This window comes from Nannospalax galili, unplaced genomic scaffold (genome assembly GCF_000622305.1).
Source record: "Nannospalax galili isolate Female #2095 unplaced genomic scaffold, S.galili_v1.0 scaffold786, whole genome shotgun sequence".
NCBI lineage: Eukaryota > Metazoa > Chordata > Mammalia > Rodentia > Spalacidae > Nannospalax > Nannospalax galili.
In genome coordinates, this window is record NW_008355774.1 from 1,741,949 (window position 1) to 1,757,435 (window position 15,487).

A 15,487-nucleotide genomic window follows, 5' to 3' on the forward strand; every position below is an offset into this window, starting at 1 on the left:
AGAGGAAATATAGTAATGGGGCTGGGAAAATAGTTCAGTAAGTAAGGTGCTTGCCTTGCAAGCATGAGAACCTGAGTTTAATCCCTAGAACTATGTAAATGATGAGCACAGAGGCACATACCTATAATCTTTCCAATGAGAAGGCAGATACGAGAGGATTTCTAAGGCTTGCTGGTCAGCCAGTTTTAGAGGTATTGTTGACCTCTAGGTTTGAGTGAAACTCTGCCTCAAAAATAAGATGGACGAATGTGAGGTGACCCAGCAGGCAAGGGTGCTTGTCACCAAGACTGTTGACTTGAATTTGATCTAGGGACCCACATGAAAGAAGAACCAACTCTACCAAGCTGTCCTTTGACTTCCATATCTGCACTGCGGCACCCACCACCACCTCACACAAATAAACGTAAGACAAAAAATTAAAAGGGGAGAGATGGCTCAGTGGTTAAGAGCACTGACTGCTCTTGTAGAGGACCCAGGTTCGAATCCTAGCACCCACATAGCAGCTAATAACCACCAGTAACTCCAATTCCAGGGGATCTGACACCCCCTTTGACTTCCTTGGGCATTGCATGACACAGGTGCACTTACATACATGCAGGCAATATACTTATACACATAAAATATATTTTTTGGTCTTTTTGAGACAGGATCTCCCTGTAGCCCCAGCTGACATGAAACTACGTAGACCAGGCTGGCCTTGAACTCACAGATACCCCTAAAAAAAAAATATATGTATATATATATATGTATATATATATATATATAAACTGATTTTAGAAAGATGTGAAATGCCTCACATATGCTCCTATACAATAATGTCTAAATCACTTTACCATTTTGACTTTTATCTAGGCCCCCAAACTAAAATTATTTTTATTTATTTTCATTCTACATGTACGAGTGTATTGCCTGCATGTACGTGAGTACACCCATGTCGTGCAATGCCGTGGAGGTCAGAAGGTGTCAGATTTCCCTGGAACTGGAGTGAAGGATGGTTCGTAGTCATCATGTAGGTGCTGGGAATCGAACCCGGGTGCTCTGCAAGAGCAGTCAGTGCTAACCGCGGAGCCACCTCTCTAGCCCCCATCCCTAAAATATTTTTAAAAATAAAAATAATAAGGTAGAGGACCTGCAAGATGGTTTCAGTGGGTAAAGGTGCTTGCCACCAAGTCACAGTTGAATACCCAGAACCTATGAATGAAAAGAGAGTTGCCCTTTGTCCACATGCATGCACACTGGAATGCCATCTCCCCCACAAAAAGTAAAAGAAGTAAGTGAGGAAGACACTTGACAACAACCTCTAGTCCCCATACACAGGCATATACATGTGCAATGTACACACCCACCCACCCACCCATGACAGGCATGTATACACATACATACACACACACACACACACACACGAGACAAAAATAAAAAAAGCCAGGTGTGGTAGTACACACCTGGGGAATTAAGAGAGAGGGGGACTCCCGGGGCTCACTGCCCAGCCAGCTAGGCTAACTTACTTGGCAAGTTCCAGGTCAGTTAGAAAGCCTGTCTCAAAAAAAAGAGAAGACAGCACCTGAGGAATGATATCCAAAGCTGTGCTCAAGCCTCCACATGTACTCACACACAGGCACATCTACATGAACATATACTCAAGAAAAGATAGTAATTTTTCCTTAAAAGACTGTTACATGATCACTGAAAAAAATATAATTTTTCTCCCTATTTATATAACAAAAAGGGTAACTTTGCAGTCCTCTCTTCTCACAACTATTTGTATAGAGGATAGCTTTATTGTCACTATTTGAATACCTTCAGCTTTCCTTTACTAACAGGCATTTTCTTTGTTCTCTATCCTGAGTCCTTGATTGGATTTTCTAGCATCTTTTCTTTTTTGTAATAGTAGAGATAAAACCTTGGACCTTGGGTATGCTAAGCAAGAGCTCTAATACTGAACTACTTCTACATCCCTTGGTTTTTTGCTACAGGGTCTACTTGAACTTTATAGTTTTGTTTTTTGTCTTTTTGAGACAGGGTCTCCCTGTAGCCCCAGCTGGTCTGGAACTCACTACATAGAACAGGCTGGCCTTGAACTCACAGAGATCCACCTGCCTCTGCCTCCTGAATGCTGGGAATAAACTATACCCGGCTTCTTACTTGAACTTTTTTTTTTTGGTCTTTTTGAGACAGGGTCTCCCTATAGCGCCAGCTGGCCTTGAACTCAGAGATCCACTTGCCTCCGCCTGGGATTGAAGGCATGTGCCACCATGCCCAGCCTCACTTGAACTTTTGATTCTCTTACCTACACTTCCCAAAAGCTGGGATCAGAGATTTGTGCCAACACACCTGACTTTGCCTTCCATTCTTCATAATCTTACTAATGGACCAGCCTGAAAACACATAGAGAAAATTATACTGTTTTTTTAAAAAAGTATTTTTTATTTACCATTCTATGTGTACGAGTGTACTGCCTGCATGTATGTGAGTGCACCCATGTCGGGCAATGCTGTGGAGGTCAGAAGAGGGCTTCGGATTCCCCTGGAACTGGAGTTAAAGATGGTTTGTAGCCACCATGTGGATGCTGGGAATCGAAGCCAGGTCTTCTGCAAGAGCAGTCAGTGCTCTTAACTGCTGAGCCATCTCTCCAACCCTGAGAAAATCATATTTTTTTAAAAAAGAATATTTTATTATTATTTATTATTTTTATTTTATGTGTATGCGTGTATTGCCTGTGTGTAGGTAAGGGCACCCATGTTGTGCAATGCCCACAGAGGACAGAAGAGGCCGTCAGATCCCCTACTGGAGTTATGGACAGTTGTTAGCCACCATGTGGGTGCTGGGACTTGAACCTGGGTCTTCTGCAAGAACAATCAGTGTTCTTAACCAATGAGCTGTCTCTCCAGCCCCTGCATATTAAACTTTCATTTTGAAAACTTTTTAGGTTTACTTAATAGTTTTGGTTCAATTTTTTTAAAAATATTTTATTTATTTGTTATAAGTATGATTTTAAACAACTCCTCAAACTTAAGACAGCGTCTGTTCATAAAAAACTGTTGGCTAGGGTATGGAGAGATGGCTCAGAGGTTAAGAACACTGGTTGTTCTTGCAGAAGACTGGGTTTGAATCCCAGCACTCACATGGCAGCTAACAACTGTCCATAACTCCAGACCCAGGGGATCCGACGACCTCTTCTGACCTCCTAGGGCATTGCACAACATGAGTGAACTTACCTACATGCAAGCAATACATGCATACACATAAAATAAAATTTAAAAAAATTAAAAACAAAACCCAAAAATACCTGTTGGCTATAATTTTAAATTACACATCTAAGACTTCCTATGAGTCATGCAGCACCTAAATCAAAGAAATGACTTAAATGTCGCAATATGTCACAGAATTGTGCAAACAACTGATGGGGACATCAATGGTGATATGGTCATTATACCTGGCACCTCTTCTATATGCCCCCCTACACTATTGCAGAAACCATTTATTTTAACTTTTTTTTTTTTTGGAGACAGGGTCTCCCTGTAGCCCCAGCTGGCCTGAAATTCACTATGTAGACCAGGCTGGCCTTGAACTCACAGAGATCCACCTGCCTCTGCCGATGCCTCTGGAGTGCTGGGATTAAAGGCATGCACCACCATACCTGACTTATTCTAACTTTTTAAATTTTACTTATTTTAAAGACAAGGCCTCCTATGTTGCAGGTTGGCCTAGAACTCATCATATAGCCACCTCCACTTTTCAAATACTGGCATTAGAGGCACATGCTACCACATCCATTTTCCTTTTCTTTATTATTAACTGGTACCTCTTTCCAACCGTGGCCAAGTTCTTTTTTGTTGTTTTAATGTGTATGAGTGTACTGCTTGCATATATATAAGTGAACCCATGTTGTGACAATTGTTAGCCACCATGTATATAACTGCACCCATGTTGTGACAATTGTTAGCCACCATGTGGGTGTTAGGAATTGAACCTGGGTCCTCTGCAAGAGCAGCCAGTACTCTTAACCACTGAGCCATCTCTCCAGCCCCTCAGCCAAGTCCTTGAATCACTTGAAACAAGAGTAGCATAGGTATGACTAAGCCTAAGTGCCTGAGGTAAAAAAACAAATGTTAGCTGGGCGTGGTGGCGCACGCCTTTAGTCCCAGCACTTGGGAGGTAGAGGCAAGCGGATCTTTGTGAGTTCGAGGCCAGCCTGGTCCTACATAGTGAGTTCCAGGACAGCTGGGGCTACAGGGAGACCCTGTCTCAAAGAAAGACAAAAAACAAGCACTAATATGTTTCTTGGTAAAAGGTAGGGAAAGAGAAAAATCAAAATTTGTGTGTACAGGTGTACTTACCTACATGCAGGCAATATACTCATACACATAAATAAAAATAATAAACATTTTTTAAAAAACCAAAAACAGGCCAGGCGTGGTGGCGCACAACTCTAATCCCAGCACTTGGGAGGCAAAGGCAGGCGGATCTTTGTGAGTTTGAGGCCAATCTGGTCTACATAGTGAGTTCCAGGACAGCTGGGGCTACAGGGAGACCCTGTCTCAAAATAGACAAAACACTCATGCACAAAAAAGATAATAAATAAATAAATAAATAAATAAATAAATAAATAAATAAATAAATAAATAAATAAAAAACCAAAAGCAAAATCAGGCATGGTGGTTCATGTTTGCAATCCCAGCCCTTGGGAGGTAGAGGCAGGAGGATCAGAAGTTCAGGGTCATCCTCAGCTACATACAGAGTTTGAGGCCAGCCTGGGATACATGCAACCCTGACTCAACATTTTCCTTAACCCCCTCAAGGAGAACTGAGGGCACAAAGAGGTGAAGGGAAGGCTTTTAAAGTGAGCTGACCATATATCAGTCTCATAAGGAGACTGTTTTATATATTTTAAAAAAATTTTTATTTTTTGTCTTTTTGAGACAGGGTCTCCCTGTAGTCCCAGCTGGCCTGGAACTCACTATGTAGACCAGGCTGGCTTCGAACTCACAGAGATCGGCCTGCTTCTGTCTCCCAAGCGCTGGGACTAAAGGCGTGCGCCACCACGCCCAGCTTATATTTAAAATTTTTTAAAAAGGAAGAAAGGATTGGTGTTAGGAGTCCTTCACCTGTCTTAAGTAGGACCAAAAAGCTGGATCAGAGAGCTTGAAAAACTCAAGAGTCTTATGCATAAAATAGGAGTATCCTAACAACCTTGGTCAAATGAAACTGCTCAATACATATCCACAGATGTGACAATTTTTCTAATTTTTAATACCAACATTTTGCATAACCTGACAGTATGGCTAAAGAAAATCAAAACAAAACAAAACAAAACCCTAGTTGACCAGAAAGGAGAGGTGTACACAGAAAGAAGAGACCTTGTTGTTTACTTTCTACCAGGGAAATGCCCTCCATAAACAGAAGTGCCAGCAGATTTTCTATAGCCATAGGACAGAAATTCCAAATAAGTTCTGTTCTATTCTTTAGGTTTTGTTGCTGCTGCTGCTGTTGTTGCACACCAGAGAGGACATACGATAATTATTTCTAGAAATTAGAAAAAAAAAAAAAATCACACACACAGACACACAACTTTGGCTTATAGCTTCCAGCTAAGTGTTAACAAACCCAAATATATAAATCCAAGAGGTTGCTCATATAGGAAAAAAAAATCCCTGAACTTGTAGGTGAAGCAGCTTTTAATGAAATTATACATGATACACACTGGTGTTTCTATTTAAATACAAGGAAATTTATTGGGCTAAAATCATGTTTTCTATTTAATTGGGTAGTTATTAGTTTTTTGAGATGGAGTTTCACGTAGCCCAGGTTGGCCTAGAACTGACTATGTAGCTGAGGCCTTGAACTGCCTTTCCACTTCCACCCCTCCATGCTGGGATTACAGACAAATAATACAATGCTCAGGCCATCATGAAGCCTTCTGACCTTCATTTTGATTCAGCAAAATCCATGTTGTAATTCATGAAGGAAAGTCAGTGAAACGGTAAAGTAAGATAAATGCTCCCACCTTTGACCTTATGGGGAATGCCTGTCCAAATAACCATTTTATTTATATATATATTATATATATCTCAAAGTCAATAAATGGCCTGAGATGTAAGACTTCCAAAAGTACGCTAATTTAAGTGGTAAGAAAATAAGATCTCTGTTGGAATAACCAAGTACATTCATTCTTTAAAATTTTTATACTGATACCCCTCAAATTAATGAAATCCAAGCTCTGAGAATCAATCTTTCCTTAAAGTTATTGCTTAAACTCTCTTTAAACATTAGATACTAGCCATCCACCGCCATACGAAAACAGTAAGTTCATTAGGCCAAAGACACTGATCACAGGGCAAACCAGTGGAAATGTGGTATTTTGAAGACACTTACCAGAACTGTACAGAAGATGGTGACTCAGATGCATATCTTATCTATATCTCACAAAGATTCATAAAACCCACTTTTTGGAGACTAGAGAGATGGCTCAGTGATTAAGAGCACTGGCTGCTCTTACAGAGGACCCAGGTTCAATTCCCAGCACCCACAAGACAACTTACAACTCTCTGAACTTCAGTTTCAAGGGGCTCCAATGCCATCTTCTGGTCTCTGCAGGCACTACATGCATGTGATGCACTTATATACATGTGGGCAAAATCTTCATATACATAAAGTGAAAAAATAAGCCGGGAGTGGTGGTGCAAACTTTTGATCCCAGCACTTGGGAGGCAGAGGCAGTTCAGTAAGTTCAAGGCCAGCCTGGTTTACATAGTGAGTTCCAGGTCAGCTGGGGCTACAGGGAGATCCTCTCTCAAAGAAAAAGACAAAAAAAAAAAAAAAAAAAAAAAAAAAAAAAAATTGAAAACTCACTTCCTGAAACAAGTGAAATTTTGCAATTGTTTATGTACTTCTGATTTTTTTTTGGTCTTTTTGAGACAGGGTTTACCTGTAGCCCCAACTGGCCTGGAACTCATACATATGTAGATCAGGCTGGCCTTGAACTCACAGATCCATCTGCCTCTGCATCCTGCCTCCTGAGTGCTGGGATTAAAGGCGTGTGCCACCATACCAGGGCACTCTGATTCTGATATTTCTTTTTTTTCTTTTCTTTCTTTTTTTTTGGTCTTTTAGTAATTTGGGAATCCTGAGGACCTTACATAGACATGTTTATGTTTAAAAACATGTAAATGTGAGGAAAAAAAAGTTGGTTTCAAGCTATAAGACCATTCATTCAACATGGAAGAGTCACTACTTAACAGTTTATCCTTAAGTTTAACCAGGGAGATTATACTTGGAACTGACAACATTACTCACCTTTAAGACAGAGGCTAAGCTGGTCATATGCTCATGGAGGGCACCCTCAGACTCCTTATAGGTCAAACAAGTGAACTGGTACTCTTCGGGATCAAAGGCATCAGCCCCCTGCTGTTCCACATCACTGGCTACTCCCGCATAGTAGTCCTCTATGTCCCCAGGATCTTCTTCCTCCTCTTCTTCCTCTTCCTCACAATTTGGGTCATAGTCCTCTTCATTGCTGTCAGACCCTTGGCTGTTCATGTCCACAGACATCTTAACATCCAGCCAAGTTGCAGGTCAGGAAAGCAGATGCCTTTTCCCCTCCCCCCAACTTTATCGTTTTCTCAAATGCATTAGTGTTTTTGTCTTCTAAGGGAGGAAAAAAAGAAGTGTTACTCTTTCCCCTATAAGAAATTGTAACAGCACGACACAGGTGCACTTACATGCAGGCAATACACTCATACACATAAAATAAAATTTTTTAAATTTTAACAGCGGGGCTGGAGAGATGGCTCAGCACTGACTGCTCTTGCAGAGGACCCAGGTTCGACTCCCAACACCCACATGGTAGCTACGAATCGTCTTTAACTCCAGTTCCAAGGGAATCCAAAGCCCTCTTCTGACCTCCACGGCACTGCATGACACAGGTGCACTCACATACACACAGGCAATACACTCATACACACAAAATAAAAATAGTATTTTTTTTAATTAAAAAAAAAATAATAACAGAAATAATTTAAGCATCAAGGAGGCATAGCGCTGGCCCTGTTCCCAATATGACCTATTTCAAGTTTGGTCTCATATGGTGCATCTTTCTATCAACTCCCCAGTGTAGCTTATTAAAGGGGAACTCATGTCTTTAGAGACAGAAGCTGATGATGGAAAATTCACAGGAAGGACTTGGCACAAAAATGCAAGGCATCTTCCCTAAATCAAGGACTCAAATTCCAAGGGCTGGCAAGATAGCTCAGCAGGTGGGCATTTTTCTTCAAGCCTGATGGTATGAGTTTAATACCAGGCCCAAGACAATGGAAAGAGAAAAGTAATACTCCCTAGTTGTGCTCTGACCTCCACACAAGTGCACAAGCACATACCCACACACATAAGATTAAATTTATCTATTTATTTTTTGTCTTTTGAGACAGGGTCTCCCTGTAGCCCCAGCTGTCCTGGAACTCACTATGTAGACTAGGCTGTCCTCAAACTCACAAAGATCTGCCTGCCTCTGCCTCCCAAGTGCTGGGATTAAAGGCGTGCGCTACCAAGCCCAGCAAGATTAATTTAAAAAAAAAGAATTCAAATTTCAATGGACTTGTCCTTCTTGCCACAGTCCTTCAGGGAAAAGTGGATCTTCACAGTTGGCTATACAAATGGAAGGTAACCCTAAAGGTTTAGCTAACAAAGTTTAAAGTTTTGCTAATTGAGTCCCAGGGATGACAAAGAAAATACATCATTAAGGATACAGTTCATTCCCATTATGACAAGTAGGGAAAGAAACTGTTTCACAAATATCTCTCTCAGATGTCTAGAAGATAGGTGCATAGTTAGGGAAAAAAAAAAGGTCACAGAATTCTTCAACATCCTTCTCTTATCTGCTAGGTTAGTATTTCCCCAATTTAAAGAGTTCTGCTAAAGCCATGCATGGTAGAAAGTGCATGCAATCCCAGAAGTTGGGAATGTGAAGCAGGGGGATCATGACTCCAAGGCCGCCCTATCTATAATAAAACCCTGCCTCTGAAAATGGGGGAAAAAAAAAGTGTGTATATACACACACACACACACACACACACACACACAAAAGATCAATTTATTTGGGGCTGGAGAGATGGCTCAGCAGTTAAATGTACTGGTTGCTCTCATAGAAGACCAGAGTTTGGTTACCAGCATCCACATGGTGGCTAACAACCATCTGTAACTCCAGTTCTAGGGGATCTGATGCTCTCTTCTGATCTCCGAGGGCACTACACGACACTGATGTACCGACCTACATGCAGGCAATATACTAATACACATAAAATAAAAATAAGTCATGATGTTTTGCCTACATGTCTATTAAGTGCACCCATGTTGTGTAGTGCCTGCAGAGGCCACAAGAGGGCATTAGACACAGAACTGGAGTTAAGGGCTGTTGTTAGCCACATTGGGGTACTAATCCAGGTCCTCCGCTGAGCTCTCTCCAGTTCCCCAAAATTAAGAACGAATGTGGAAATAAAAGTATACTGATCATGTAACTAACTAGTCTACAGGACTACAGAACCACTTCTTTATGTTATAAAAATATCAGGCCAGGCATGGTGGCCCACACCTTTAATGCCAGCACTTGGGAGGCACAGGCAGGCAGATCTCTATGATAGCTGGGGCTGCAGGGAGACCCTGTCTCAAAAAACAAAAACAGGACTGGGTGTGGTGGCGCACACCTTTAGTCCCAGCACTTGGGAGGCAGAGGCAGGCGGATCTCTGTGAGTTCAAGGCCAGCCTGGTCTACATAGTGAGTTCCAGGACAGCTGGGGCTACAGGGAGACCCTGTCTCAAAAAGACCAAAAAAAATAAAACAAAAACAAAAATAAAAAACACCAGCAAGTCTAAGCTGGTATATAACTGTAAATACTCATCATTTAAGAATGTATCTCAAAAAACAAAAGTATCAAATTACTGGGCAGCAAATTTCATATATGTATACAATGAAATATGATTATATCCACCCCCCAGCATTGTAACTTTTTGAGTGTGTACATGTGGTGAATGCATGTGTACATGGAGGTCAGAAGTTCAGTATCTTCCCCCATTATTCTCTATCTTGTTTTATTTTTTAAAATTTCGATTACATTTCACTTATTTATTATTTATTTATTATTTATTGTGTGTATGTACATGTGTGCGTGTACATATGTTGGTGTGTATGTGTGTGGACATACCTGCGCCACAGTGAGTGTGGTGTGCAGAGGTAAAAGGACAACTTGTGAGATTTGCCTCTCTCCTTCCACCATGCTGAACCTGGTGACTGAAGTCAGTCAGTAGGCTCTGTGGCAAGCAACTTTACCTGCTGAGCCATCTTGCTGGTCCTCCATCTTGTTTTTTCAGTTAGGGTTTCTCACTGAACCTGGAGCTTACCAACTGACTAGCAAGCCCTAGGGAGCCTCCTGTCTCTGCCCCTTCACTGTAACACTGGAGTTACAGGTATACACTGCCACACCCAGCTTATTATGTGGGTTCTGGGAAATCAGAATTCAGTTCCTCAAGCTTTTGTGGCAACCACTTTGCTGAATAAGCCATCTCCCCAGCCCTTGCAATTAACTTTTTCTTTTTTTTTTTGAGACAGTGTGTCATTATGTAGCCCTGGATGGCCCAGAACTCACTATGTATTTCAGGTTGGCCTTGAATGCACAGAGATCCACCTGTCTCTGCCTCCCCACTGCTGGGATTCAAGGCGTGACACCATGCCTAGTTCCTCTGCAATTAACTTTTAACAGGTTTAGTATGGTAGAACTGAACTTAACTATGGTATCTGACATCTTTAGGGCAAAAATTAATCTTGGGCCTTGAGATGGCTCAATGAGTAAAGGTGCCTACCACCAAGCCTGACAACACAAATTTGATCCCCTGGACCTGTATGGTGGAAGAAAAGAACCAACTTCACAAAGATGTCCTCTGACCTCTACACACACACACACACACACACACACACACACACACACAAATCAATGCAATAAATACTTTTATATCACCTGTAATTTCAAAGATCTTTCTAGTAGATGTTGCCCAAGAAGTCTGTCATATGATTTCCATCTAAAAGGAAAAGAGACAACATTTACGTTTTTTGTGTTTGTTCTTTTTTGGGGGGGTGGGGGGGAATCCTTTTTGAGATTTTTGAGATAGTCTCCCTGAAGCCCCAGGAACCTGAAATTCACTATGTAGACCAGGCTAACCTTGATCTCACAGAAGCCGGCCTCTGCCTCCCAAGTGCTGGGATTAAAGGTGAACACCACCATGCCCAGCAAAACAATTATGTTTAAACAAAAACATTCTTTTTATGAGTGTTTTGCCTGTGTGTATGTTAAGCACATGACATGTGTATAGCACCCACAGAAGCCAGAAGAGGGTGTTGGATCCCCTGGAACTGGAGTTATGGATGGCTATTAGCTACTACATGGGTGCTGGAAACCAAACCTGGGTGCTCTGAAAGAACAGCAAACACTCTTAACCACTAAGCCAACTCTCCAGTCCTTAACTATGTAACTCTGGCTAGTTTGCAATTCACTAGACTAGGTTGGCTTCAAACTCACAGAGATCCACCTGCCTCTGCCTCCCAAGAACTGGGACTAAAGTCATGTACCACAACATTAGGCAATAAGTTTGTTTTTGGTTTTTTTTTTTGGTTTTAAACAAAAGATGTAGTGGCTGTGTGTACCTCAGTTAGTAGAATGCTGGTCTAGCATATATGAAGCCTTGGGTTTGATTCTCAGTGTTACAGAAATGAGGAGTAGTGGTGTCCACCTATAACCCCAGCACTTGGGATGATAGAAACAAGAGGACAGTAGTTAAAGGTAACTCTTGGCTACATAACAAGTTAGAGGCCAGCCTGGGCTACATGAGACCCTGTCTCATCTCAACAAAAATCCTTATGGCATAACTATAATGCAAGAATCACAAGGCCTAGGAAAAAGTACTCAGATTAAAAAGTTAACAATTTTATCAGGGGAACTAGAGGTGAAAATGGATGCTCAATTCCCTCCACCCAGTCTGAAAGTTGACTTCCTGACTCTTTGTGTGTGTGGTCTTTTTGAGACAGGGTCTCCCAGTAGAACCGGCTGGCCTGGAACTTGCTATGTAAACCAAGCTGGCCTTAAAAGCAAGTGTTCCACCTGCTGCTGCCTCCCAAGTACTGGTATTAAAGGCATCCTTAGTCTTAACATTCCTCTTCATATTCCAGTCATATTGCCTTCTACTGTAATTTCAATACTGAGTGTTAAATAGAGGTTGGTAAAACAATTTGTAACTTATTTGAACTTTCAGATTTTTTTTTTTTTTAAGTCTTTTTTGAGACAGGGTCTCCCTGTAGCCCCAGCTGTCCTGGAACTCACTATGTGGACCAGGCTGGCCTTGAACTCAGAGATCCGCCTGCCTCTGCCTCCCCAGTGCTGGGATTAAAGGCGTATGCCACCATGACCGGCCAAACTTTCAGATTTTTAAAAACAGGGGTTGGGTATGATATAGCTCATGTGCTAGAATATTTGCCTAGCCTAGGTTCAGATCCCACCACCACATAAAACCCATCACGAGCCAGGTGTGGTGGCGTACGCCTGTAGTCTCAGCACTTGGGAGGCAGAGGCAGGCGGATCTCTGTGAGTTCAAGGCCAGCCTGGTCTACATAGTGAGCTCCAGGACAGCTGGGGCTACAGGGAGACCTTGCTTCAAAAAGACAGAAGGGGAAAAAAAAAACCAAAAAACAACACCCCATCAAGATGGCACCCATTTGTAACCCCAGTGTCCTGGATAGCTTTAGTTGTCGATTTGACAGACATACCTGGGTAAAGAGGGTCTCAACTGGGGAACTGGTGATCGCTCACAGGTTTTTCACCAACCAAATATTCCAGGTGGTGAGAATCCAGGTTCCCTCAAATAAAAAGGATATCTATTTCATATTTCTTGGTGTTCTAAGTCCAAATTTAAATAAAGCTTAATTTTTTTTAATCTTTTCAAAGTTTTAGAGGGAGGGAGAATGAGTCTCATTACAACCTGTTAAGCCATTCTTGATGGAGTGCCAGCCTTGGTAGGCTTCATGGCATATGCCAGGATTCCCAGTTTGGGGAAGCTTAGGCAGGAGGATGGAAAAGTTGAGACCAGCCTAGGCTACACAGCAAGACCTCATCTCAAAAAAACAAAAACTTGGGGCTGGAGAGATGGCTCAGTGGTGAAGAGAACTGACTGCTCTTGCAGAGGACCCGGGATCAATTCCCAGCACCCACATGGCAGCTATAAACTGTCCTTAACTCCAGTTCCAGGGGAATCAGAAGCCCTCTTCTGACCTCCATGGCATTGTACAACATGGGTGCACTCATATACATGCAGGCAATACACTCATACACATAAAAATAATAAATAAGGGGTCTGGAGAGATGGTTCAGCGGTTAAGAACACTAGTTGATCTTGCAAAAGACCCGGGTTCGAATCCTAGCACCCACATGGTAGCTAACAACTGTCCATCACTCCAGTCCCAGGGGATCCTACAGCCTCTTCTGACCTCCGAGGGCACTGCTTGACACAGGTGCACTTACCTACATGCATGCAATACATGCATATACATAAAATAAAAATATTAAAAATAGCAGTAATAAAATTTTTTAAAAAATTACTTGAGCGCTGACTTTGCTCACAGGGGGCCAATATGTTGTTTTCTTAGTAACAGAGCTTATGGCAATATTTTGAATTCAACATGTTATCTAGGCCACAAGTAGTGGCACATGCCTTTGATCCAGCAGTAGTATATGACAGGCAGAGGCAGATGAATCTCTGTGAGTTCCAAGTCAGGGCTGTATAGTGAGACCCTGTCTTAAAAAAAAAAAAAAGAAAAGAAAAAAAAAAGAAAAAGAAAAAAAAGTTGTATATGCCTACATCCCATACAGATATGGAATAACAAATTTTTTTTCCCAGCAACTAAAGTCATGTTCAACCCATCCTGAGCTGCCTCCCGAGACTCGATCACATACAGAAGGATCCAAACGGAAAACCTCAGTTTAAAGTTGGCAAAAACAGAGACATTTGGTGAATCTAACAACTCTGGTTATGATATCTGGCCCTCAAAGGTCATTTATTAGCTACATTTTCGAAGAAAATTACTTGGCAGAAAAAAAGGAACCAGCAACTTAGGTTTTAAAACCCTTCACTGTATCTGTCCCAATTCAGTGCGTAGTCGCTAGTTGCACAGAAGTCATTTAAACGTCATTTAACTTTTAAAAGTAAAATGGGAGTATCTCGGTCGCACTAGCCACAGACACGCACTTAATGGCCACGTTTGCCTAGTGCCTTCCACTGAACAGCGAAGGTTACAGAGCACGTTCATCGTGTCACAAAGTTCTCCGGGACAGAGAAACTATCAGAACAGAGGTGAAGGAGCGCACTACCGCCTCTCTAGAGGCTAGCCCAATGGCGTCGGGCGTGACCGCACGTCCCTCGCAGCCGCCGCGGTCTTCAGGACAGCCGCGAGGCCGCGGTACCCACGCACCAGGACCTAGTAAAGGCCGGGCATTAACAAACAGTGCGGGCGGGCGCAACAAGGGCTCGCCAACGCGACTGAGCGCTGAGCTTCCGAAGTGGCGCGTTTTCCAGGAGCGACCAGCGGGGAGGGCCCAAATCAACCGGTGCCGGCCGGTCAGGGGCGCTGGCCTCTGACCTCTCCGGGAGCTGAGGCGACGACACGAGAAACCCCCGCGAGACGCCGGGCACCGACTGCTCGGAGCCCGACTCGCGGGTAACGCGGGGAAGAGGGGCGCCGGGGCCTCGCAGGCGGCGGCGAAGGCGGAGCCCCGACCGCGCTGGGGAGCCGCGCGCGGAGCACCCCCACACTGACCAGCCAGGGTAAACAAGGCCTTGACTCCGCCGCGCACTTACCGGGAGCCGCGGCCCCACGGCCGCAGAGCCCGGGCCGGCCAGACCAGGTCAGGCCGGGCCAGAGGAGTCGGGCTGGGGCAGTAGCGGTGGTGGAGCGGCGGGCAGACGCCGGTCAGGCCCGCGCTGCTTCCTCCCGCGGAGAAGTCCCGCAGTTCCGGAAGTGTTCGGCGTGGTTGCGTCACTTCCGGTCGAGGTCGGCCCGCGGTCGCCGGAGTAGTTTACAGGTTTCTGGCAAAAGTGTAGTTCTTGGACTCGGTTCCTTGCGATCCTCATGCGGCAGTGCGGACCGCAGGGAGAAGCTACAGAGCGTCAGGTTTTTCAAGGAGCGATCTGGAAGTCTTTTCCTGCATTAACCTGTTTGATATATATATTCTGATACAGTCTTTGCTTGATATATTCTGAAATTTCCCAACGGTTATTGTGCGTGTGTGTATGTGTACGCGCGTGTGCCATGCCATGGTTCTCGTGTGGAATTCATTGGACAACTTTAAGGAGTCGGTTCTCTCCTACCTGTGGGTTCCAAGGATTGAATACTTCTTGTCAGGCTTGACATCAAGCACCTTTGCCCACTAAACCATCTCGCCGGCCCCTAGCCGAGGTA

The 15,487-nt window shown here is 43.3% G+C and overlaps 1 protein-coding gene across 3 annotated transcripts in view; it reads right to left on the bottom strand.

Annotated features, from left to right (window-relative positions):
* The window catches only part of Arih2 (ariadne RBR E3 ubiquitin protein ligase 2), a 65,091-nt gene extending 50,033 nt beyond the window's left edge, over positions 1-15,058 (bottom strand). The window contains exons 1-3 of one of the 3 annotated variants that reach the window (XM_008853222.3): positions 14,887-15,030; positions 11,004-11,064; positions 7,294-7,644 (exon numbers count right to left, since the gene is read on the bottom strand). In XM_008853222.3, the coding sequence (XP_008851444.1) occupies positions 7,294-7,548 (255 nt within the window). In that variant the 5' untranslated portion in view covers positions 7,549-7,644; positions 11,004-11,064; positions 14,887-15,030. Of the gene's footprint in view, positions 1-7,293; positions 7,645-11,003; positions 11,065-14,886 lie in introns of all 3 variants that reach the window. The other 2 variants (XM_017803208.2, XM_017803209.2) reach the window with 2 other exon arrangements.
* Positions 15,059-15,487: the final 429 nt, after the last annotated feature.